Source organism: Hetaerina americana, unplaced genomic scaffold (genome assembly GCF_022747635.1).
Source record: "Hetaerina americana unplaced genomic scaffold, ioHetAmer1.1.p SCAF_7, whole genome shotgun sequence".
In the NCBI taxonomy this organism is placed as follows: domain Eukaryota; kingdom Metazoa; phylum Arthropoda; class Insecta; order Odonata; family Calopterygidae; genus Hetaerina; species Hetaerina americana.
The window spans coordinates 31162097-31187846 of record NW_027287316.1 but is presented as its reverse complement, the minus strand read 5'-3'; the positions used below and the strand labels follow the sequence as shown (position 1 = coordinate 31187846).

Genomic DNA, 25750 nt, shown 5'->3' with positions numbered 1-25750 from the left:
TCCATTTTCGCTGAAACTCGCTATTAAGCATCGTGCCGACAATGAGGCAGTATACATATGGCCGGCTGACTATACCCAACGGACCTAGTGGTCACCGCCAACGCTATTGCTGAATCGGTTGATTGTTGTTTTATCTATACATAGCTACATAAAGTAAGTAGGCATTTCTCTGAAAATGACCACCCAAGCTCACAGTAAGAAGAGAGTTTGCTACTATTATGACAGTAAGTAATGGAATTATTTAAATTATATGGTTATTTTCGTATTTTGAACTAATCGCAAATGTTTATCATACTACGTGCAAACTAGAGTTGCCTTAGTGTGAAGTATGTAGTTCACATTTTCGCCCAGATGTAACAGAAATTATGCATTTTTATAATTGTATGATTGAATACTCGAATTTTATTGAATGTTTGATTCTTGCGGTGGCGCACGATATATGCTATTGAATGAAACGTGTTGGCGGCATTGTGGTTCGTGGATTCATTTACATAGAGTTTTCCCTCCGAAATGCAGCATGAAGAATAAGATAAAGAAAGACTGCTTGTATGACAAAAAAAATTTCTAATTTCTCGTACTAACATAATAAGTATGTTTGCGATAAGATTACTTATTTACGTTGTTGTTTGTGTATATATGCTCGACCACCCCCTTACGTATTGGAATAAATTAGTCAAATTAACAATATTTTTTACCTTCTATGTGTAATTGAAATACAACAAAATAACGTGAAACTTGTCTTCATTCTTTCGCAATGAAATATGTATGCTTTTTTGTTTCATCGGACTTAATTAATTTACTAGTGCTTAATTGCGAAGATTGCATTCTTTCTGTGGAGGGATATGTTTCTGCAAAAAAATCCAATTATATACATAATATTGCAATGAATAATGAAATCTTAATATTTATGAGGGTTGAACTACCGCAATTAATTGATTTTCTATGATAAACATTTGGACGGAGAAGGTTAACATTTCCGCATTCTCCATGGGATGAATTGATAAAAATCATACCAATTTTGTAAATAACAAATTTTCAACCCAGTGATATAATTACGTATGCAATGAGTTAGTTCGTAAAACCTTATGTGGCATAATCGTACAATGCTACGCTTGCGAGTAATTTACGCCGTAGCCTTGTATTTTATACCCTGGATACTTAAACTGCATTTAGCTGAGTTCCGTATGATAATGCCGGCGAGGTTGCCTTCTTACTCTTTCCTCGAACGTTTTCGAGGAAAAGCTGTGGTTGTCCCGAGTAATTATGTTTCAGTCATTTAATCGGAATAAACATGCTCCAACGAATAAATTTCTAAACTGTCATGGCTGGTGAATTTGGAATAATTTGTGAATTATTTTGTTGATAGTCAAGACTTGGGTCCGTAACAAAATAGATACTTGTTCATAAACTAAGTCGTGGCTAATACAGGGTACTATTATGAGCGCGAATTTTGGGGAATAATTGTTTACAACTTCCTGTCAAAGTGTAGTGGAACCAACTTATTATTATGGACCATATCAGAATCATGTGGTGTGTTTTAGGAAAAGAAGTCACAAATTCATGAAAATTATGTTTATAGATGGGTAGCGCTTGTAATTATCGTTCATTGCGATGTATTGGGAACATACCTAGAACCTATAATTCATTATTTGATTGCCATTTCAGCAATTGTTGGTAATAGTATTTTATTTAATAGTGACTCTAATATGTCAGAGATTTCGTCATTACTTTGCAGTTATTTTTCAGATTTCCAAATTGGTAGTATGCTAAAAAATACAATAATGATCAAACTTAACATAGTATTCTGAGTATTGAATGTTAAATATACTTAATACCGAACTTCGCAAAACGAGCTCCGTAATTGAGTAGCTTCAGGTGTGATGTGGTGGAAGTTGAACATAATGAATAACTGATCAAAGCACTTTTCGGCTTGATAAAAATTTTTTTATTATACGACCAGGTTTCGATGTATTACATCATCATCAGGTAACAAACTGAAGTTGTGTGCAGGCTTATATACATTATGGAAGGGGGGGAGAGGGGGGAAGGGGGAGGAAGAAAATGCAGACATTTACAAGAAATAGTGGAAACAGCATTTTGACCTTGTTAAAAAACACAGTACATGTAGTCTTAGGGTGCAAAGTGGTCCTCTTGGGTGGATGGTGGCAGTCTCCAATAAACCATCAGTAGCCGGGACGACTCCAGTAGGCGGGCCGGGGTTTGGAGGCCAAAAAATTAGGCCCTTCTGGAAAGGTGGTAGTGGAATACCCCCACTTACCTCACACACTGGGGGGGGGGGGGGAAGAGGAGAAAGCACTCAAGGACAGAGGCGGTTGTGTATCACGCGTGGACAAAGTTTACTAACGAAAGTTCATGGAAAGGAGCGGGGAGGAAACAGTGAATTGCATGTCATTGAGGAGGGAGGTTTTCTTCTTTACTTGTTGGACAATTTCCAATTGTTCCAACACCTCTAATTATTCGCATTTATTCGACACATGCAGCACTTTTAATTTAAAATCACAAGTGTGGTTAGTGTTGAGTAAGTGTTTGGCAGTCATTGATGTGGTGTTGCCTAAGATCGTGCGCTTTTCATGTTCTTTGATTTGGGTGGAGAAATTCCTTCCCCCATTTGGCCCACGTATATGGCATTACACTCGCACTGTATTGTATACACACCACTCTTCCTTGTATTGTCCATGGTATCCTTGTATTTGCAAAGGAGTTTCGATATGTTGAAGGGGGTGTAAAAAGAGACTAAATTTGTCCTTCGGGAGTGCATTGGCAAACTGGTAAAAGATGAGTTGTTGATAAAGGGGATTAGGCACCATTTTTGGGTTATCGTGGTCCATTCCATTTGTAGGGAGGTGGGCTAAAAATATGGTACAGCAAGCAATATGCCTTGTGCTTCTATCTACTCGCACTACATATAGAATTGTGTTTTAAACTACACCACGTGGAATTCCAAGTGTTCGAAGAACGATTGAGAAACCTGTCCCAAGACATCGGGGAACGGAAATGTAAAGTCATCGACTAAAAACTTTTCCCTCTCTCAAGGGAAGGTAACCATAGTGTCCCATCAACTAGCAATAGGTCTCAACAAACAACTATTGAGAACACCTTCTCCCCGAGAGTTGTGAATTTGCCCAAATGCAATCTCTCGGATCATGCATTGAATTTACTCCACAAAGGGCTAACATATGCTCTTACACTTCCAATTTCCACCAAGAGCTACAAAAACTTAGCTGCGGACTGCGAAGTGGTCCTTTCAGATGAAAGTTAGGGCACTAAATAACTCATTGCTGATATCTTCTCGGCTGATATAAATAAGATGCCTAGCTACTTCCAATGCCCATTGACAGACACAGCCACACTCGAGAACCTATCCACGCAAATAGAAGAGGAGCAACTCACCATCATCAAAGCAGATGAGGGAAACAGTATAGTTATTCTGGATAAAGAAAATTGCATAAGTAAGTGCCAAGCCTTTATTTCTTCATCCATCAAAGTTTTTAGGGAAAAGGAAAAATTCTACCTGGTTAACATGAACCCACTACCCCCAAGATTATACGGTTTACCCCAACTTCACAAACAAGACGTACCAATCAGACCTGTGGTAGCCAGTATGAGTGCCCCGGCACATAAATTATCCTATGTTCTAAATTCAGTCTTTTGCCTACTATCTGACTTTAAACCAAAATTCAGTATAAAAAATTCGCTTTCCTTAGTGGAACAGCTCCAAAATGTTACCCTACCCACGAACGCCAAGTTAGTTTCATTTGATGTCGAAAATCTTGTCCCCTCCATCCCGAAAGAAGAGGCATTATCTTATGCCCTAGACATCCTTTTCAATGCTAATGTAGACAGCTCAATAAACACCAAAATATGCAAGTTACTCCAACATTGTGTTGACCAAAACTATCTTTTGTTCAATGGAGGGTATTACAAGCAAAAGGAAGGATTAGCCATGGGCACACCACTCTCTCCACTTTTGCCCAAAATTTTCATGGATAGATTAGAAGAAAAAATTTTCAATTCTAAAGAAAAACTTAACTTTGAACAATATTTGATATTTGTTCAGATATGTAGATGACATCGTATGCTGTTGGACAGGGAGCAATAGACAATTGAAAAAATTCTTTCAATATCTAAACACAGTGCATAATTCTTTAAAGTTTACCATGGAGCTGGGAGTTGATGGGAGAATGAATTTCCTTGACCTGACCATCGATTTTCGAGAGAGTAAGCACGTGCTCGGGATCTACAGAAAACCCTCTTATACTGACTTGGTGATTCTCGCAGATTCATGCCACCCCATTTCCCATAAAATAGCCAGCTTCCACGCCATGATAAATAGGTTGATCAAAATCCCCATGCCTAAAGCACATTTTAACCGCAAACTAAATATAATTAAACGCATAGCCATCAACAATTATTACCAGGAGGTTTTGATTAATTTCTTACACCGGAAGAAAAGGACCAAGCTTGCCACTAACATAACCACCTCCTTACAAATGGAACGGACCACGGAAACCTGAAAATGGTGCAAAATCCCCTTTATCAGCAACTCATCTTTAACCAGTTAGCCTATGCACTCCCGAAGGACAAATTTAGTCTCTTTTTACACCCCCTTCAACATATCGTAACTCCTCGGCAAATACAAGGATACCATGGACAATACAAGGAAGAGTGGTGTGTATGCAATACAGTGCGAGTGTAATGCCATATACGTGGGCCAAATGGGTAGGAATTTCTCCACCCAAATCAAAGAACATGAGAAGCGCACGATCTTAGGCAACACCACATCAATGATCGCCAAACACTTACTCGACACTAACCACACTAGTGATTTCAACTTAAAAGTGCTGCATGTGTCGAATAAATGCGAATAATTAGAGGTGTTGGAACAATTGGAAATTGTCCAACAAGTAAAGAAGAAAACCTCCCTCCTCAATGACATGCAATTCACTGTTTCCTCCCCGCTCCTTTCCATGAACTTTCGTTAGTAAACTTTGTCCACGCGTGATACACAACCGCCTCTGTCCTTGAGTGCTTTCTCCTCTTCCCCCCCCCCCCCCCAGTGTGTGAGGTAAGTGGGGGTATTCCACTACCACCTTTCCAGAAGGGCCTAATTTTTTGGCCTCCAAACCCCGGCCCGCCTACTGGAGTCGTCCCGGCTACTGATGGTTTATTGGAGACTGCCACCATCCACCCAAGAGGACCACTTTGCACCCTAAGACTACATGTACTGTGTTTTTTAACAAGGTCAAAATGCTGTTTCCACTATTTCTTGTAAATGTCTGCATTTTCTTCCTCCCCCTTCTCCTTCCCCCCTCTCCCCCCCTTCCATAATGTATATAAGCCTGCACACAACTTCAGTTTGTTACCTGATGATGTTGTAATGCATCGAAACCCGGTCGTAAAATAAATCAAATTTTATCCAGTCGAAAAGTGCTTCGATCATATATTCATTGAGCTCCGTAATATTTCAATGTTAGCATTCATTTGTCGCAATAGAAGTGTAATGATGCCCTTGCTGGTGTGTGGCATTAACTTTAAAAACATTTGAGTGAGAAGAAAAAATATTGCTTTCATTACCATGGGTTAATTGTTGCAATTATTGAAATGCTGAATGTAGGTCTTACTAAGAGTAAAGGATGTTGTAATTTTACCCATAATTTGTTCGAAAGTAACCACTCTACTGATTGGAAATCATCTTAAATGAAAGCTATGGTACTATGATGGAATTAAATGCTGTATTTATGTAGAATTTCTCTTCTTTCATATGCCTGAAGTAGCATTCTGTTGGCCTAGGTTCATGTGTGATTTGAAATAATATATGACAGCTCATTTTCAGCATGGCCACTTGAAAGTTCCTCTCTTATTCTAATGAACATATTTTGCCTTGCTGGTGTCACCCATTCCTCCTGTAGTAGCAGATTCAAAGGCATTTCCATTCAAATGCCATGTATTTAATATTTTCCTTTTCATTTTTGGGCAGCAGTTTTTATTGCTTCCAAATAGGGTTGTTGTAGTCTCTCATTCTCAGTTCCTCTCTCTACACTTGGATATTGTAGCTGTCTTAATTTGAGAATTGTTATTTTGCTAATCCTGTAAGATCACATCCCATTGTCAAATGAAAGAGGGATTCAGATATTTAAATTTTAAGCTTTTTAGTTGTTAGTTATCAGTTAGTATTTTAAAAATCTTTTGGGTAATGACTTTAAATAGGTTGTCAGAGAATATTGGCCAGTAAATTTTATCGAAGTTGTATGCATGGAATTTTAGTTAGCTCCTGATTAGAGCAATTCCCTTCTTCCTGGATTGGCATTGTGGTAGATTGGTTGTTTATTGATCAAGAATTGCACTGAACTTGTTACAAATTGACTCTTGCCCTTAATCTTGATTAAGAAAACCCAGCCTGAAGTTTTTTTAGGAGGTTTCTTAATAGAGGTTATTGAGCTGCTATGGCCTTATAATTTGAAAGATCAAAAATTAGGATTTCGGTTCAGTGACCATAAATTTGTAGACCATATCCACTAAATTATTTAAAAATTGGCAATTTTCCACAAAAGAATTTATTAATGCGACCGGTTTCAATGTAACTACATCGTCGTCAATGATTATGTAGTTACAATGAAACGGGTCACATTAATAAATTTTATTTTGTGAAAAATTGCCAATTTTTAATTAATTATGATATTCCACCATATCATGCCTGAAATGTCTCTTGTTATATCCACTCAATATATTTAATATTTTGTTTTATTTAATACCCTGTTAGTCACCGCTTGGGTGTGTGGTATGGGGGGTGATTACACACTCGACTAATTTTGACCTAAAATACTTTTCCTCCCTAGCATGGTTGGAAAGCATTATTATGATCCCTTATCATTTAAGGGAAAAATGACATCTTAAATCTCTCTGTTCTATGTTTAATCTCTCTAGTTTTATGGGCATGATCTCTTGTACTATAGTATGATAGGACTAATAATACATTTTCCACATCATCGCTAAAGGGACATATTTGCAATTTATGTTAGAGATTTAATCCATAATTTAACCTTCACTCCGTGAGTGATTCCCAGCCTAGCTGCTCTAATATTTTGGATACGCTACTAAGTTTATCATAACAATGTTTTACAAATCTAGCTCCTCTAAGCTTCACGCGATATACTTTGGCAATTAATCCAACTTTGTGAGGGTTCCATATACTTCCAGGATATTCTAATTGAGGCCTAACCAACGACAGATAACATGTCTCTTTGACCTTTTCATCACATTTACCCAGTACTCTTCTAATAAATCCTAATTTTTTGTAAGCTTGTCCACATATTCCCTTTGTGTTTTACCCAGGAGAGGTCGTGAGTGAGGTGAACACCCAAGTATTAATCACGTCTAAACTCTATATCGGTATTCCTGATGCAGTAGGCATTCAGGAGGGAATTGGTCTTTTTCCAAAAATTCAGCACTGCAGACTTTTTAAGTCTAAATCTAATTGCCAAGTTTTGCACCAACATTGTGTAGCATTTAGGTCAGCTACTAATGCTACTTTATCCTCAGGAGTATGCATACCTGTGTAAATTTCTGCATCATCGGCAAATTAACATATCTTACTATTGACCACGAAGTTGATGTTGTCAATATAAAAAAGGGACAAAAGAGGCCCAATAACACTTATCTAGGGAACACTGGAAATGATTTCTACTGCTTAAGAGCAAACATGATCCATGACTACCCTTCATAGGCGGCCATGAAGAAGTTCTAATTACAGCCATGATATTTTTATCTATGCTATATGCTTATAGCTTTGTGAGTTGTTAACCTTGAGGAACTTTGTTGAAACCTTTTATATAGTCTCGAAAACCCGCATCCACTGGAATATTGCTCCATCCTGAACTAAAAATACCATGAACAAAAAGCGCAAGCTGGGTCTCACGGGGTATCTACTGCTGTTCCTCCTAATTTCCATTTATATAGATAGATGACACCAACTGTTTTTCAGTAACTTGTAACATTGTGATCTACGAGGGACTTACTAAATATGGTTCCTAAATACATTGGAATTTCCGACACTAGCTCTTTAAATATACAAACTATAATTTGAACGGTCCCAGAGGATTTGTTAGGGTTAACATTTTGCAGCAAATGTTCTTTGCATTATATAAAATTGGATATTGGATACTTTTGGGTATTGATTGGTGGAAATGACTTGTCAAACTATTGGGGACATTACTTGGAAAGGAGGAATTTAAAAAATTGGCCTTTTCTGAACTCCTGCTGCTAACTCTTTTGCCTGAATCGTTTTTGAGCTAATTAATTGTATAGTTATTTGAGTGAACCTCCCTTTAATTGAGTCAAAATGCATTTGAATGCTCGTTTATATTTTCTACTTTATTTTTTCCCTTTGAATTCATGTAATGCTTTCTGAAATCTGAAGTCTTGTATTTGCTCCCATGTGTCTTATCTTTCAATCACTCTTTCCTTTCGACCCTAGAGATATTGAGGAGTGTTATATTTATACGGCCGTAGTTACCGTTTGCTTTGTACATTGTCATGGCTTCCAAGTCCACCGAACGGAATCACTATCATCGTCTCAAAACTACTCAAGATACGACATCATTCCTTCTCTGAAGAGGACTGCTTTGCAGTCGAAACACTTGTGTCAGCTTCTGGGCACTCCCTTTACCCTTCCACAACTGCTTGTATCTTCTCCAATTTCCCTCACCCATCCTTTGCCCATTTATAAGAGTACGGCTGGGGTGGACTCTTCCCGTTATACTTGGTTTAGACGTCACAACTAGCAAAGGTATACATAGGAAATACCTGGGGATTCAGGAAGATTCGGCTATAGCTGGTGGCAGGGGAGGCAAGGCTTCTGAAGTTATCTCACAAAATCCTTGCGAAGCAAAAGATTACCTAACTAGTTAGAATAGTGAATTGTTAGTGGTAAGATGTTAGAGCGGTGTTTACGACAGGAAAATTAAAAAATTTGAAGCAAAATATGGAGTGAGAAAAATAGTTATGTTAAGACTTTGCAATGAGTTGGAAGGATAGCAGGGATTACTGGAGTGATAGTTACAGAGTATTATACAGTGGAAGGGAAGGCAGCCAACCAGGGATGGCAATAATGTTGAACAAAAAGGTAGTAAACATAGAGTGAGTGGCTGATCAAATATTATATGTAGAAGTAAAAGTGATCCAACAAACTTCATTATTGTTCAGGTCTACATTCCTTCAAACAATCATAGGGAGGAAGAAGTTTATTGGTTATACGATCAGTTAGGGGACATAAATGCGGATGTTCATGGAGGGAAACATTGTTAGTGTTGGGGAATTGGAACTCGATGGTAGATGAAGGTGGGCGATTACAGCTAAGGAATGAGAAACTACCTTTTAGGGAAAGCAATATAATTCTGTGTGAGACGGGTTAATCATAATGAATCCTTGGTTTAGATGTCACAACTAGCAAAGGTATAGATAGGAAATACCTGGGGATTCAGGGAGATATTAGTTATAATGTTATGGTTAGGCACAACTTTTGGAAGAACGTGATTATTTCACCCAGTTTCCCTTGAGTGTATGTGGATTCAGATCATAATGTAGTATTAATGAAAGGGATCGAGATGGTGCAGTGGCTGACGTGCAGGCTTCCCATCGAGAGGGCCCGGGTTTGAATCCTGGAGATGGAAAATATTTTTCAGTGGTATGCCGATCCCTACTTAAGGTGCTTTGTGGAGAGCACTTTGAGTGAGTGCAGCATCCATTATACTGCGGACCCCTTGGTGCCTTTCAACAAGAGTAGGCTAACGCTGATACTGGGTTCTTAATTTCTGCATCATTGTTTCATTAGTGATTTGGCTATGGTTGCAGACATTGGATCAGCTCTATCTAACCAGAATTAGAATATATCCATCTTTTTTCATTTCTCTATTTTCCACATGAATTTCACCGAGGCAGCATCTAACTTTGCACAATTTTCCCATTTTCGAGTTATGTAGTCCTCATTAAAAATAAAGTTTATCTAGCTCTGAATAAGTGCTTTTTATTGGTTATAGATTACAGATACAATAATAGTGTAGCAGTTAGTTCTGCTATAGTGGGATTATAGTCTGGAACAAGTAGATTAATTGGATAAATTGAATTAACTTGAATTGAATACCCCTTCAAGGAATGAAAAAAAGTATAGTCTAATATGTGTACAATTGATATTATTGGCCACCCATACAGCTCATACAACATATGTATTCATTTATGGTGAATAAATATAGCTCACTTTTCCTTGAAAACTCGAGGTGCCATATAGTTTCATTCTACTGTTAGATCTATTTTTATAGATCTGTAGTTATCTTGTTTTACTTATTCAGAAAATCATTTAACATATTGAAGCTGCAACAGTACTCAGAATACCTGCTTTGTTATGTGCCAGTTGAATGCTATGTTGATGAACAATGCAATAATTGGTATCTATGTATTAAAATTTGAATCTGGTTTTTTTTCCATTGTCTCATACAAGTACATGATTTAAAAATACTTCAAGATCATATACTAATATATCTTTAAAGTAATCCAGTTTCACTTTCAGTTTTGTCTTTTCCATTTTACATCCACCAAATATCTAAAAAAGAGCTATCCTTTGTTGTAATTAATAGTTACTATCTCTTTTCTAGTAAGGGTTGATAGTAAGTTAATACCTATTAGATGGTCATCCTTTGGTCAGTTTAGTCTTTAGAAGTGGTCCTATATATTGTATGTTATGCAATTATCAATTCATTTTACATTTTAGGTGACATCGGGAATTACTATTATGGTCAAGGCCATCCTATGAAACCACACAGGATACGCATGACCCATAACCTTCTTTTAAATTATGGCTTGTACCGAAAAATGGAGATCTATGTAAGTACTACAATTATTTGAAATATATGCTATTATTATTATAAAGATCTATCAAATAGAGTCAATTTCTTTTTAGAATAAAGGAAATGTTCACTATACCTTAAATCCCTCCTTAGGTGGATCTGCATTTTTATAGGTTTCAGTTGGAATCCCTTCACCTCTTTCCATCCTGAACCTCTTAGAAATCAGATTTCACAATTTTAAACTATTTATGAGGATATTATTGAATTACTGTATTGTAAATGATTTAAGTCCTACTATTTATCATTTGCTTTCAAATCATTATGCCTAAAAAACTAACTATTCAGCAGATAACTCCAAAGAACCACAAACATGGTTTTTCAACCTAAAAAAAAGTTTGACTAGATGTGAATTTGAGGTCACTGATCATGTTTCTATCCTATTCGTGGAAAGGGAGCAAATGATCCCTTCTTAATGTATATATTCTGTTATTTACTTAAATTCTTCAACAGAATTAAGATTTATCAGAAGGTAAATATTAGCCTGTTAGAATTAGCTTAGCTTGAGGGTTTGAAATAACCTGTACATATATACAGTTTAAAAGTTTTTCAATGATTGGGCATCAGTCATAACCTTATTCTCTGCCATGTTAATGGAGGTTTTGTTTTAGAAAGGATCTTATGTTGCTGCAGCCGTTTTCACCAAGGCTGCCATTTACTTAAGTGAGAATTTAGATTGATACATTGTAATGCATGGTGAAGTATTAAATTGGTCAATGAAAATTAATGTCCTGCTTTATTTTTTATATCAACCTATTTTAAGAGGAAGATCATCAACGATTCTATAATGCGACAAACATATAAAGAAAGAAAATGATGTATGTATTTGGCTACTTGCAATCAGTGACAATATTCTTCACAAGCGATGATCTAATGGTCCATAAAGGTCCCTGTCCCCATCTCTGGACTGATTTTGTACTCTTACACATTAGAGACCAATCTTATTTCATCCTATATTGGTTCCTGAAGAAAAAAAAACATAAAAATGTAAAAATTTTCAATATATTTTCTCCTATTGTTAAATGGTATTTATTGTTATTGTAAAAGTGTTTCCATAAAATTATGAAATATTGTTTTGTCTTGTGACCTAGCACAGCATTGTTCAATCCCCAGTCATCATGATATTGTGATATTTTAAAAACATATTTAGTCGCAGTGGCCTGCAATAATGAGCTGTGTACTCTTCTTTCCTAGCGACCCCATAAAGCCACTGCAGAAGAAATGACAAAATTTCATTCGGATGATTACATAAGGTTCCTGAGAAGTATTAGACCAGATAATATGTCAGAATACAATAAACAGATGCAGCGATGTAAGTTCATCATCACCACGGGGTTATAAATTTATACCTTGAGAGGTTGAATGCATCACTATTATCTGAATTTTCATTTTAGTCAATGTTGGTGAAGATTGTCCTGTTTTTGATGGACTGTACGAGTTCTGTCAATTGTCAGCTGGAGGTTCGGTGGCTGCCGCTGTAAAACTGAACAAACAAGCGTCGGACATCTGCATCAACTGGGGAGGTGGGCTTCATCATGCAAAAAAATCAGAGGCTTCTGGTTTTTGTTATGTGAATGATATAGTGCTTGGAATCCTTGAATTGTTGAAATACCACCAAAGAGTTCTGTACATTGATATTGATGTTCACCATGGGGATGGTGTTGAAGAAGCATTTTATACAACTGACCGTGTAATGACAGTGTCATTTCATAAATATGGAGAGTATTTCCCTGGAACAGGAGACTTGAGGGTAAGCTTTAATAACCATTATTATATTGACCAGTTAAAATTTTAACTGGTATCTGATTAAATGTATGAAATCTTCATAAGTTCTTACAGTGTGTTATGGATTTAAAAAAGAATACTCACTTGGTCTTCCTTGAGACTTCAGTGTTATATCAACCGATGTTTCGTTGAATGGCAACATCGACAGGTGATACCTGATAATGTTGCGATGCAATAAAACTTGGGATGTACAAAATTGAAGTAACCCTCCTGGGTAGGGGATTGGAGAATACTCCTGCAGTATCCCTGCTTATCGTAAGGTATGACTAAAAGGTCAGGGAGGAAACTGCAGACATCAACACCCAGTTCAGCCTGGGTGGTATTTGAGTATTTTGCATATTTATTGCTTGTGAGTAGGCCATAACAGCTGATTCATGATCCATCCAGGTGTTTGCTATACAATGTCTGGTGTCAGATGATCAACATGGACAATTGCCATGGTTAACATAGTGGATTGCATTTGGCCTCAAGTAATGGGTTACCATTTTGTAGAAGATCTTGCCGTTTTATGTTGGGCCTCCAGATTAAGTGCAGGGACAAGGCAAGCTTGGATATGACTGTTCATGGGTTGGAGGATTGTTCAAAGAAATCTCTCTTTTGGGTTGGTTCTCTGAGGAAAAAATTATAAGGATACACTTCACAAGATTACATGGAGTGTATCCTCCACCCTCTATAAATTTAGGTAGAAATCCCCTAGTGTTGTCTAGTCTTTTGCATTTTTTTGGTAAGTGCTCAACCATTGACTTACCTGGTGGCCAAGCATAAAAGCTTTGAGAGAGAAATGTCTTAAAACTTCAAATATACAGTGGATTCTCATAATGCAAAGGTAACCCTTTCTGCGATCTTTTTTATAAGGTGAAACACTGGTGTATTGAAACAACTTTTTGCATATAAATTAACGTAAAATACGATAATGCGTTCCTTACTGAAAATGATAAAATACGCTCAAGATTTATTCAAAGAAAATTATGTACACATTGTTTAGGATTGTGTTCATGTTCACCTTTTTGTTCTATCATAGAATGAAGCAACCGGGAATGTGAACTCGATTTACAAAAGCAAAAAACAATCAAAATAAATTGTTAATTATTTATTATACATGCCTGATTCCCTGAAAGTGGAATTCCTAAAGAAACCTGTCTAGAAACATTTGTTTTCGCCACTTTCAAAATATGGTAAAAATGTGACTCAGAATGATCGTTAAATAAATTTATTGCGTGCATTGCCACTTCCTTATCACGGGGATTCCTCATAAGTGTAGTATGATGCAAGTTATCATGACATCCACATGTCATTTAGCCTGCTTTTTTAGACTTAACGCTTCTGGAAGGCTTGTGAAGTTTCTGAATGGTAAACAAGCAGGAGTTTGATTTTCAAATCGCTGCTAGAATTCGTGCGAAATAGCAGCGTGAGATGGCTTTTCATTGCCTTGTGGTTGGGCAATATATTCTCTTGTGTACACATAGGTTTGCTTTGGCTCTCTCTTCCCAAAGAGAACCAACTCGTCCCAATGAACAACATGTTGTGGCAGGTAACCCTCAAAAGCTGCAAACTTCAAGTCACCAATGAAGTTCTCTGCTGCCTTTGAATCAGAGCTTGCTGCTTCAACCATGCCTCACAATGCCGTGGATGACAATTCTTCTCGTTAATTTCTCTAACCACGCATGGCTCCCCTAAAATACTTGTTCGGTCATTGATGACCCTGACATCTTATTAACGAGATTTGCAAAAATCACTTTCTCCTTCTCTCAAATTAAAGTCTTGTTAATGGTGTCAATTTGATCTGCATTCATGTGCTTACTTAACCGATGGTCTGAATTCAGCGCTTCATGCACACGTTGCATGTTGTCTTTGGTTCTTGACCTTGATGGCCACCCAGCGTGGGGCTCGTCCTCTACTCTGTCTCGGCCATTTTTTAAGAGCTTGTGTCTCTTAAAAACTGCAGTTTGTGACATGCTTTCATCCTTGAACACTTGGTGAATCATGCCGAATGTATCCAATTTGCCCAGTCCCACACAAAATTTGATGGTGTACTTCCATTTAATTGTTGGCTGAATTTTGTGCTTGTACTTGACTTTTAGTCACTTGACAGGTATACACTAAAAACATAATCTAGCCTAAACAAAGGCTCACAGATGATTGGCTCAACATGTGCTTGGTGGATGGTTAAGGTCAGACTCCCCACCACAGAACCTGCGTGGTGCAAGAATGCTGTGAAATACAGTTATGTCAGGAAAAAATTGTTCCTTATATTTTTCATCCAAACCATGTATTACTAGTTTTTAATGTAACACTTGAATTCTGTGATATGATTTGAATTTAAAGAATTTCCTATAAGAGATCTAATGGTTTTGGTTTTACTTGAAAGGATATATAAATTAAAAACATTGGTTTAACTATTGATAGGTGGCAATTGTCATTCATTTTTAGGACATTGGAGCTGGGAAAGGAAAGTATTATGCAGTTAATATTCCTCTCCGAGATGGAATGGATGACGAGAGCTATGAATCAATTTTCAACCCAATTATATCAAAGGTTATGGAAACTTTCCAGCCTAGTGCAGTGGTGTTGCAGTGTGGTGCAGATTCACTAACCGGTGATCGACTTGGATGTTTCAACCTTACAGTGAGAGGTGAGAAATGGAACGAAATTTATATTCTTGGTCGGAGGAAATAATACTTATTATGGTGAACTTGTTCCTATTTCATTCATGTGTGAGGAAAACAAATTGAGCACTTCCTTCTAATAACAACTACGGCAAACCAATTGAATACCTACAAAATCAATGCATTAAGCCTTCACTACTGTGGATTACCTCCAAGTGTAAAAAAAAACCTGTAAAATTAATTTAATCCTGATTAAATAAATTGCAGTGCAAATCCTTAAATCAATATTTGTCATTATGTTTATGTGACTTCAACATAACAATTGTAATTTACACATAAATATTTAGCAATGATAATATTCTGTTTATTTTAATTGCTTCCATCCTTTAAGGTAATTAAATGATCAATGTGTTTACTTAAATGGCACCCTAAATTAATGGGAAAGAAATGGCTTTTGTTTTCTTTGGTAATTATGAGCTGTGGTGATGACATATTCAATACTAGGTGACATAGATACTTAAATGGTGTCATTCACAGTTAAAATATGTGTATGAATGCAAAAATTTGCTGTTGCTGAAATGAAGAAAATTGAAACTTTTATTCACATTTAATGAATATTTTGATATGGTAGAAGGAATCCATGATGAGTCCATGTTGCACATTTTCACTGTGAGAAAGTTATCACAGCATGCATTTTGACTCGCCTTAAACCTGACTCTCCTTGTCTGGTACCAGTAGTCTCATTTGGATTGTGTACACCCCTGCGGAGTGACCCAGCCCTCTCTGTCCATTTGCCCGCATTGCTCCTCTTCTCATTCCCACACCCCTTTTCTCACCCATCTTCACCCTCGACTCACTTCCTTTTTTCGGTATATACTGTAATGCTCTTGGTTTTTCAGTCTTGTAGTCTTGTACCTAATGTTGTGAGTCAGTGCTTATCCTATATTCAAAATCATAAATTTCTTGGTCAAGGGTAACATTTGTTAAACATTTCAGTTTCAGGTTTAACTTAAACCTGATAATGATTCTCAGCATCAAAACCATATTCGTGTAATGTTAAATCTTAATTTGGAAGTGCAAAATTTCTCTTTTTACCCTCATCATAGTAACATTTGTGTTTCTTCATCATTAAAAACTAAATCATTTTTTGTGAGAGTATGATTTGGGTAGAATTCCTCTAGATTTTAGTGAAGCTAGAAGAATTATCTTGCATGAACAGTTAATCAGATAGTGATAAATTATTAGTGCCATGAGAGTATCTGTTTGGATTACACATGATAGGTCTTAATATTATAGAAATGAACTATAAGATTTTCAAGGCGATTTTCAATTTTCATGTTGTGAAGATTTAAAACGATTCATATCCTGTCACAGAAGTCATTTAAAGAGTGTTACTTGATGATTTTCTAATGCCAGATGACTATTTCATTGAGTTCTATTAGCTAAAATGGAACATCAGAGAGTAAATTTTATCCTACCAAAAACATTTTTTTTTAATATTTGGAGATGTTTGCTGTTATTAGATGACTAAAAATTTAATGCCAATGGGAAAGAATTTCATTAATTCCTAAAATATTTAAATGTTTTTTAACTGTTGTGGAGATGTATGGAAAGAAGAGGTAAAATATGTAAAAATAGCGACTAATTTTACTTTACTTCCTGCTTGAAACTGTTTACTAATTGATATCCCTCGGAGTTCTCATGTTTTTAATAAGGCTGCATACCTGTTTCCAATGTTTCGTCTATAAAATTAGTTATGGTAATAAGACTCAAATTGGCTCTTCCTTCTTTTGTTAATGCTCTCAGCTCTAATCACATTCATGATTGTGAAGCCAGTCCTCAGTGTCTTAAATAGTCAGGAACATTCTTCTGCAGACTGCACAATGTCATGACAATCTTCTGGATCAAATCCTTCAAAGTGAAAAGCAACCTCTTCATACAATATTTTCTTTCACACATATGCAATAATTAATTGTTACACCTCCACCAAGGAAGGTAGTTTTCAACTTTGATTAATATTTATTAATCAGTAATTTTTTGTTATGTAATCATCTTAATGACCAGTGTATTGAAAAATTTGTTTGTAGAACGAATATACATGATTTAAATATAAAATCCAATAGTTGTCAGTGTAACCTGAGAAAAATACAAAATCAGCTTGTCATCTCTAAGGAACAGTGAGATTTTTATGTAAAATCTGGGATCAGAGACTTGAAATTTGAGGTTCTTACGGCATTGATTTTCTTGGAGAGATGTCAGGACTGTTGAAAAATATGTAGCTTATAGGTTTCACTATAAAAATATGATGGAATGATTTTTATTTGTAATTTTTTTTCTTTGAGAAAAGTATTTACCATGTTAGTAATTAATTTTATTTCCTTTAGGCCATGGAAAATGTGTTGAGTTTGTCAAGAAGTACAACCTTCCCTTTTTAATGGTTGGTGGTGGAGGTTATACCATTAGAAATGTGTCTCGGTGCTGGACTTATGAAACATCTGTGGCATTGGGAGTGGACATAGCAAATGAGCTACCATACAATGACTACTTTGAGTATTTTGGACCAGACTTCAAATTGCACATTAGTCCCAGCAACATGTCCAACCAGAACACCCCCGAGTACCTGGAAAAAATCAAGTTAGTTTGTGGTTCACATTACTGTGTGAATTTAGTTCTGTAGTATAATCGTTTTGATTGGGTTATTTTAGTGGTGTGCATGAGTAATATATAAAATTCTGTATATTCTGTCTTAAACAAATTGGTCTTTTTCTTGTAATTGCAAGATGTAATACATCTTAAAGCAGTTCATCCTTAGTTAACTAATGTAATTCTAGTACCTAAAAACCAATCAATGGTGAAATTGATTGTTTGAGGGGAATAGAATAATTATGGCAAAACTACCCGAAGTTAATCATTTTGGTTAATATTATGTGATAATTATTATACATTGCAGTGACATATTAACTCCTAGCCTTAGTCAAAATAAGGGTTTAGCATGAAGTATTTAAATATTAGAAAAGAACTAAATCTAAAGAATGGTAAAATTGATGTTTAAATATATTTAATGAAGTGTTAAAGAAAATCTTTTTATATATGTATTTTGGAGTATTGGATCAAAATAATTCTGTATACATTTCCCCTTAACTGCATTTAGTGGGGATGGAAACCGTTTTTTATACCCAATATTAATTATTTCTACGGAGTGATGGCCAACTGAATCTTGCAAAAAAGTAGTATGAATTCCAATGGAAACTGCTTTGGCATATTTGGATTTCGGAGAAACCAAATTTTTATATTTGCATACTATTATAAATAGAATAAGAAAAAAATGTGTCAAATATGCTGGGACTTAGTTCAAACTACCATGGCAGTTATGTTTGAAGATTTTCTCTGAAAGATTTGATTTTATACACCAATTTTGTAGTTAACTCTTTGGAGTGTTAATAAGTTAAAACAATTAGCCTTCTAAATGCAAAAGGAACATGTGAATACATGCCAATCAGATATTCACGCCAGTTTAAAAAGTACGAGAATGATACTTGATCGGCCTTTACGTGAGGTATGTACATGATAATGTATTGCCCTCAAACTACAGAATGTGGCGCAGTGCAAGGTTAAGCTATTATGTTAGACTTTAAAATGAATGTGCATATTTTATGAAAAATTTATGTTGTATACATTTACTTTATCGGTAATGAAAATGCCTAGTTTTTGAGTTAATGAAAAGAACAATATTTTGTGGAGCAATTTGAAAAGTTGAAACAGTCTATGTATAATACGATTTGGTTTATAAAAATGCCGAATTATAATTCCTGCTACCATTACCCTGATACCAGTGTTAATATTAGATGAAGATGATTGCATACAAATACTATCACAAGGCAAGAGTTTATAATAATGATGCATTAATTTGTTCAGCAGGCACAGTGTACAGTATTGAGAATGCATGACAGGTGTATAGGACATGTCAGTGGGATATCTATCTCATAATTCCCAAATAGAAATACAAATACAGTTATTACAGGAAACTAATATACACTTAAATACATAAGTGAATACATTTAACATTTTTTTGTTTTACAAAAATATTCATATACGTGATAATAATACTCTTCAATAAGAAATGCAAATAGGTTCTTCTTGAATAGTCACATTATTGTCTCATATTTTAAATGGTTTGGCAGATTGTTAAATAATTTTGTGCACATGGATGTTGATCCATTAGCTACCATAGACAGGTTTGATGTATTCATGTGTATGTCTTTACATCTTCTGTTATGGTGACAGTGATAACTGTTATTCATTGTGAAGTCACTCTCGTTTTCTTAACATAAGTCATTACATGGTAGATTTTTACATAAGGTGCAGTTAATATTCCCAGATATTTAAACAGAGGTCGACAATGTGTACGATGAGGTTGATTATGTATGAGTCTTACTATTTTTTTCTGAACTAAAAATATGTGAGAATGATGGTTCCCCAGAATACAATTCTATAAGAATTTTTTGAGTAAAACAAGCCATAATATAACATTTTTAGGACATCTAAACTTACTGTGTGGTTTAAAACTGATACTGGTAGTATACTGAATTAATTTTCTTACATACCTGGGAGATATATTCATCACATTTAAGATGTTGGTTGTCATTTAACCCTATAAGTTTTAAATTTTCTACCACCATGATATCACGCATCTTAATTTGAAAGTCAAAATTGTTAGTTATCGCACAGACTGCCTTGGAGAAAACAATATTTGTGATTTACCATTGTTAAGGACCATGCCATTACTTTTACACCAGTCATACATTGCCTTTATCCCCAGTTAACCATAATCCTGTTAGTCTTTCAACAAATTATAGGAATTCATGATGCTCACATCATCATCATACATGACCCATTATTACAGTTAACCATTAAAGTTATGAGTGGATCATTATTTAATATTTTTTAAAGTATTGGGCCTAGCAAAGACTTATGGGGTACTCCTTTGGTCACCTGGAGTGAGGATCAGAAAAAATATTTCCATCATTGAAGAAGAAAACCTTCTGTTGCTGGTTAGCTAAGTAGATCTTTAGCCAACTCAGAGCAACTTCTCTTATCCCGAGCACTTGGCATTTTGGTTCTAGTGTTTCATAATATACCATATCAAAAACTTAGCATGTGTCAAAGTAGATTCCCATTACTTTGTTTTTAACTTTATTTATTTAATTTATGAAATAACAACCTGTACCATATAGAGCTTCTTCTGTTAATTTTCCTCTTCAAAATCCAAACTGATACCCTGATAAAAGGTTACTGCTTTCTAGATAATTAATGAGCCTTGCACAATAGACATACTCAACACTTTTTATAAACCTTAGTGGACAAGCCTCTATTAACCTCAATAAACAAATGAATGCATACATTTTTTTTGGAATCTATTTCTCATCATTGAATGTTACCCAACAGGACTAGGTTGTTTGAGAATCTCAGGATGCTTCCCCATGCTCCAGGAGTCCAAGTTCAAGGTAAGAAAGAAGGGGACATTCTTTGATAGGCTCTTCTCTTTTTCCATTTTGGCCATTGCATATTTAGTTATTTTAGCATTACGTTGCAATTAGGCGATTTTCCTGGTGGCAACGGAATTATCATGAATTGGAGAAGTAAAAACTGAATTAGTTCATTTTAATCTAAATAGTTCAAAACTATAGGCTACTGCATTTTGCCAGGGAAGCGATCCAAACTAAATTATTTTTTTTTTTAATTATCTTCAGTTTTCACTTGTAGCTTCCAGTTAATAATCTCAATACTCCCAAGTGATTGCTTAAATTACGTGAATTTTCCATATAACCTCCTTTTCATTAAATTTGGTGTTTATTTATAACCATTGGTGTTGATCCAAGTTATTGCTATTATTGTCCTGCCCAAAAGGATAATTTATATTTTTACTCGAAATCTTAATCTAATAAGAATTCATTGCTCTAATGTCAATTGTTCTTTCCTGCCTGTCTATTGGTATATTTGCTCATTGATATAATGAATTCAATGCCAGAGGATCCTCAAATCCAAGCTTCTTTTAAGGCAACTAGAAAAGCCGATGTACTTAATTGCTTCCAATAAACATGTAAGATTTAAGTTAGTAATTAAAATGACAAATTTGTATGTATTAACTTGGCATAATATAGCAAATATTGGTGCTTGAATATTCTTAAGACAACTGTAATTAAAAATAGTCTTGGGAACAGTTAGATATAAGAATTCTTATATAAAGATAACACTGAAGTGCCTACATTCTCTAGGGAGTACTATGAGAAATATTTGGCTAAACTTAAGTTTTCATACAAATAAAGCTGGCTGCAATTTTTTTTTCCTGTAATTATGTCAAGGATCAGAAAGACAATGAGAAAATGTGGGTTTAAGTCAAGGAATTTGAGTGAGGAAGTAATGTTAAATGTTTTTCTGTGGGCTGATGTCAGACAGCGTTAGGTTTGAGGTTTACAGATTTGAGGCCTGTTGAAATGTGCTAGCAGGCTGTAGGCATTGCCAAAATAAGCATCTTTAATGGTACTGAAATCCTTAAATTCCATTTCATATTAAATTATTCAATGCATCATAATATTTTCTAATCATAAGCGAAAATTTAGATTATTATTTTGCTCATTTTTATATAAATTGCTCTGTTAATTTCAGCTATACCTGAAGATGCCACAAATGAAGAATCTGAGGATGAGGAAAAAGTTAACCCTGATGAGCGATTACCACAGCAAACGCAGGATAAAAGAATTGCCCCGGACAATGAATACAGTGACTCAGAGGACGAACGTGATGAAGGCCGCAGGGATCAAAGGTAAAACATAATTCTTTTTCCATTTGAAATGCCTTTTTGATCACAAGTATTTTTGGATTATAACATTGAGCGATTTAATATTTTTCTTAATTTCAAAAAAGGTTCAAAAATTTAAACATTTTGGCCCATCACATCAAAGATTATCAATCCATATGAGATGCAAGAGAAAGCAACAATCACTTCTGACCTATAGACTGATAGTGCAGTCAAAGAAGCGTTGTTGAAAGAAATATTTTTTTATGTGCTAGCCTAAAGACTATTTGTGCTAATTCATAATACTACCAGAGTTAACATATAAAGAAGTATATCAGTTAAAATATACCATGTATGCTATTCCAGCATAAGATGAGAGCCTTTAAAATTCTTTACCAAACATATAAAAGCACTTAAACCAAAATTACTTGTGCAAAAACTATGAATTTCATTTCTTTCTTCACATCTCTAATTGGCAATAAGTCTCATTAATAAGGAATTAACAGTATTTGTAATTTTTTTTCTTCTAGGTCTTACAAGGGTAGAAAAAGGCCAAGGTTAGACAAAATGGATACCAAGAATGAAAAGCCTGATCAAGATGATAAGAAAGTGGAGGAAGGCGGGAAATTAGATATTAAAGGTATGTAAGGTTTATGTTGAAATGGGAAACAAGATTCTGAATGATTTAAAATCATTATGATTCATATTTTATAGTTCACTGAGGCATTTATTGCATGGGCATTTCAACATAAAATATTGAGAAACAAAACATTATTTTTAAGAAAAAGTTTCTTTGTATTTTAAAAACTGTAATACTATTTGTCCTATGGAGGAGATCAAATAGTTAAGAGTGAACATTTTCAAGGTATGATTGATAATTGACCCATTGATGACAAAACATGAGGAAATATTTTTATAGAAACAGTAAATAATCTTGTGTGTATAAATGAATACAAATAGCATGTATATTACTAATCATTACTGTACTAACTCGCTACAGTGTAGCGAAACTAGTTGACAGCAATGAATTCTATCTGGTGGAAACTCAAAAGTATTTGGATTCTGCCTTTTACATTACTGTGAAATTCAGCAAATTATCAGCCTCAACTATCTCTCTTACAAAGTTGCCTCAGCTTCTCTGCAGTTTATTTCTACTTAGCATTTTCTTTTAATTGGAGAAGGGTTATGCGCAACAATGGAATCATTTGAATCGATAGGGGAGTTTTAGAATTCCTAATGAAGGAATCTATCCATGAAACCATCAGTTTAAAATGCTGGCCGTGTATGTTTTTACTATTTTAAATAATTTAGATTATGAGTCAGATAGTTCCTAAGTTGTTATGGTCTGATTTGTAACTTTAACTGCGCATAATTTGGTAGTTAAAATAATTCCATGTAATTCTTTTCAGCTGAAACTGACAAAGAAGAAAAAACAGGCGTTGTTGAAGAGATCAAGAAAGATTCTGGAACTGCTCCATGATAAGTGGACAAGTAAAATTCCTGAAAGTGGAAATAGTAGGGGATAGGAACACTGGAGGCATTCCTTAAGTGAAGTAAAATGTTCTTTCTCTTCATGAGTATGTTTTGAATTTTTGTAATGGCATAAGTGGAGTGAAAGAACTGTAAGTTTGTGGTAACAATGAAGATGACCCCTTTTAAGGTAAAGCTATGAAGAGAGTGGCGTACAATGCATCGGATAGCTTACCTTAGTCTGAAACAATGTGTGTTATGATTATTTACCCATTCTTAAGCTTCACCTTAGTTTTGAATTGTCTTCCTGCAGTGTTTGAGAATGGGAGTGGATTAAAAGGACCAATGAATGGATTAGTGATCTTCAGATTTGATGTCTAAGTTGTGTGTAAGTTATGAGGGTGTATGCATGATGTGATTTTTCTTGAGTATTTACCTCCAAGAATACTTTTGATACTTGCAGAGCGTGAACTTGTTTGTACCAGTTGAAGTCGCGCCCAGTTGCCAGACAAGTTTATCTGATCAGGTTCAACCTTGGAGTCATTGAATGCAATCATTAAGCATCTTGTACTGAATGATGGAGGGTAGTGAGAAAAATTAATAGTGGCTAGGTTTAATTTTTTTCTATCCATGTCACAATACATTTTCATAGTGTAGCAATATTCTTCACAAATCTGTTTTCATTCTTCAATATTAAGAAATTTCTTAATTTAAAAGAAATTTTTCATTCACAATGTTTTAAGGATTAAGTGTGTGATTGAGATGGTTAACTAAAGAGACAAAGTATCACAGAAAGTAGAGCAAAATATGACACTACTTTGCTTACGCTGTGCATTACTCAATGGTTTAACAATTTTTTATAACTAATGGAATGTGTGATTGTGTGACTTAAGTAAGGAGTGTGGAATTTTGTGTTGTCGAGTGAATGCCTAATGTTTATTTTTCGGCAGGAACCCAAACTGGGTGGGGTAATGTATAAAAATCATGCCTTTTAGAAGCCAAAAGGAGCACGTCATATGGGCTCACCATTTATATTTAAGTTGGTGTAATGATTATTTTTTTTATTGACTGGGCTGTTGGTTATATTTACATTCGTAGTCAAAACTTTCCCTTACCTGGTGGCTACTGATCATCCTATCATTTCATGTACATATATTATGTGTGTACCCTTCATAATTTTTAGAATAATTATTGTGTGCCTATTTGAAATGAAGCTAAAGCCAAAAACATGTTTTCATAATGATTTACTGGCTTATTATTTTCTGCTAGGCAAATTTGAGTCTTTGTGCTTGTGCTATTTAACAGAAATCTGTCATTTTGTCAACTTGTTTACTCATGGTGGTTCCTGTGAAAATATTGTACTAATTTTATAAGAAAGGTACCTCATTTTGGTACTGATTTCCCATAATCCATTGTTTATTTTTGAATTCAATTCAGTGTTCTTAATTCCTCGTCTAGTATGTATAAAATTAAGGTAATAAAAATTTGCCTTACTGAAGGATTGATCGGATATCATAGGTACGGTACACTTTTATATGTTTTTTTGTTTTTATAACCTATAAAAGACTAAGAAAACATGGCAATTAGTAGTACATTAAGTGTACTGTAAGCCATATTACAATACAGATGTGCAAGAGTATTCAGGCAAGTTCTGTTCATATCCTGAAATTTTGAATTGTTGAATTTTGTAAACAAATGCTGATGGCTAAAACAGTAGTATTTGTTTGAAATTAATTTGTCTCTAAAAGCTATTTCAAAAGCTCACATTTATAATAGTGCTGTCAGAAGGTATAGAATGGGCTATTGGTCCAATTGAAAGGTGAATATTTTGATCAATTGTTTTGGCTCAATAAATGTCATATGAAGTACTAAATGTGCCCAATGGATTTTACAATAAGTAATGTACTTTATTGTGCAATCAATTGCGCAATAAAAGGTATTGAATAAAACTAACCTTTATTTATTACTGCTTTAGAAACCAATATTAGTCTACTGAAAGTAACAGTCTGGAAGGCTGTAACATGAATTATTTCTAAAGTAAAGTATAGCCACAATGAATTATATCACAAAGTTTGTGTAGTTACTGATTTATGAAAGAATGAATTCAGTTATTATTGAAAGCAGTCTACCTGTTTAGGTTAGGTTTTTTATGAACTTTGGCCATACTCATTTCTGTA

The 25750-nt window shown here is 35.0% G+C and overlaps 1 protein-coding gene across 1 annotated transcript; it reads left to right on the top strand.

The window, feature by feature from the left end:
* The first annotated feature begins 82 nt into the window (after positions 1 to 82).
* On the top strand, positions 83 to 25526 carry HDAC1 (histone deacetylase 1). Its single transcript, XM_071594829.1, has 10 exons — positions 83 to 224; positions 10784 to 10896; positions 12111 to 12228; positions 12311 to 12666; positions 15132 to 15333; positions 17692 to 17941; positions 20753 to 20811; positions 21974 to 22130; positions 22634 to 22743; positions 23513 to 25526. The coding sequence occupies exons 1-10, from the start codon at positions 176 to 178 to the stop codon at positions 23581 to 23583; spliced, it is 1485 nt and encodes a 494-aa protein (XP_071450930.1). The 5' UTR covers positions 83 to 175; the 3' UTR covers positions 23584 to 25526.
* The last annotated feature ends 224 nt before the right edge of the window (positions 25527 to 25750 follow it).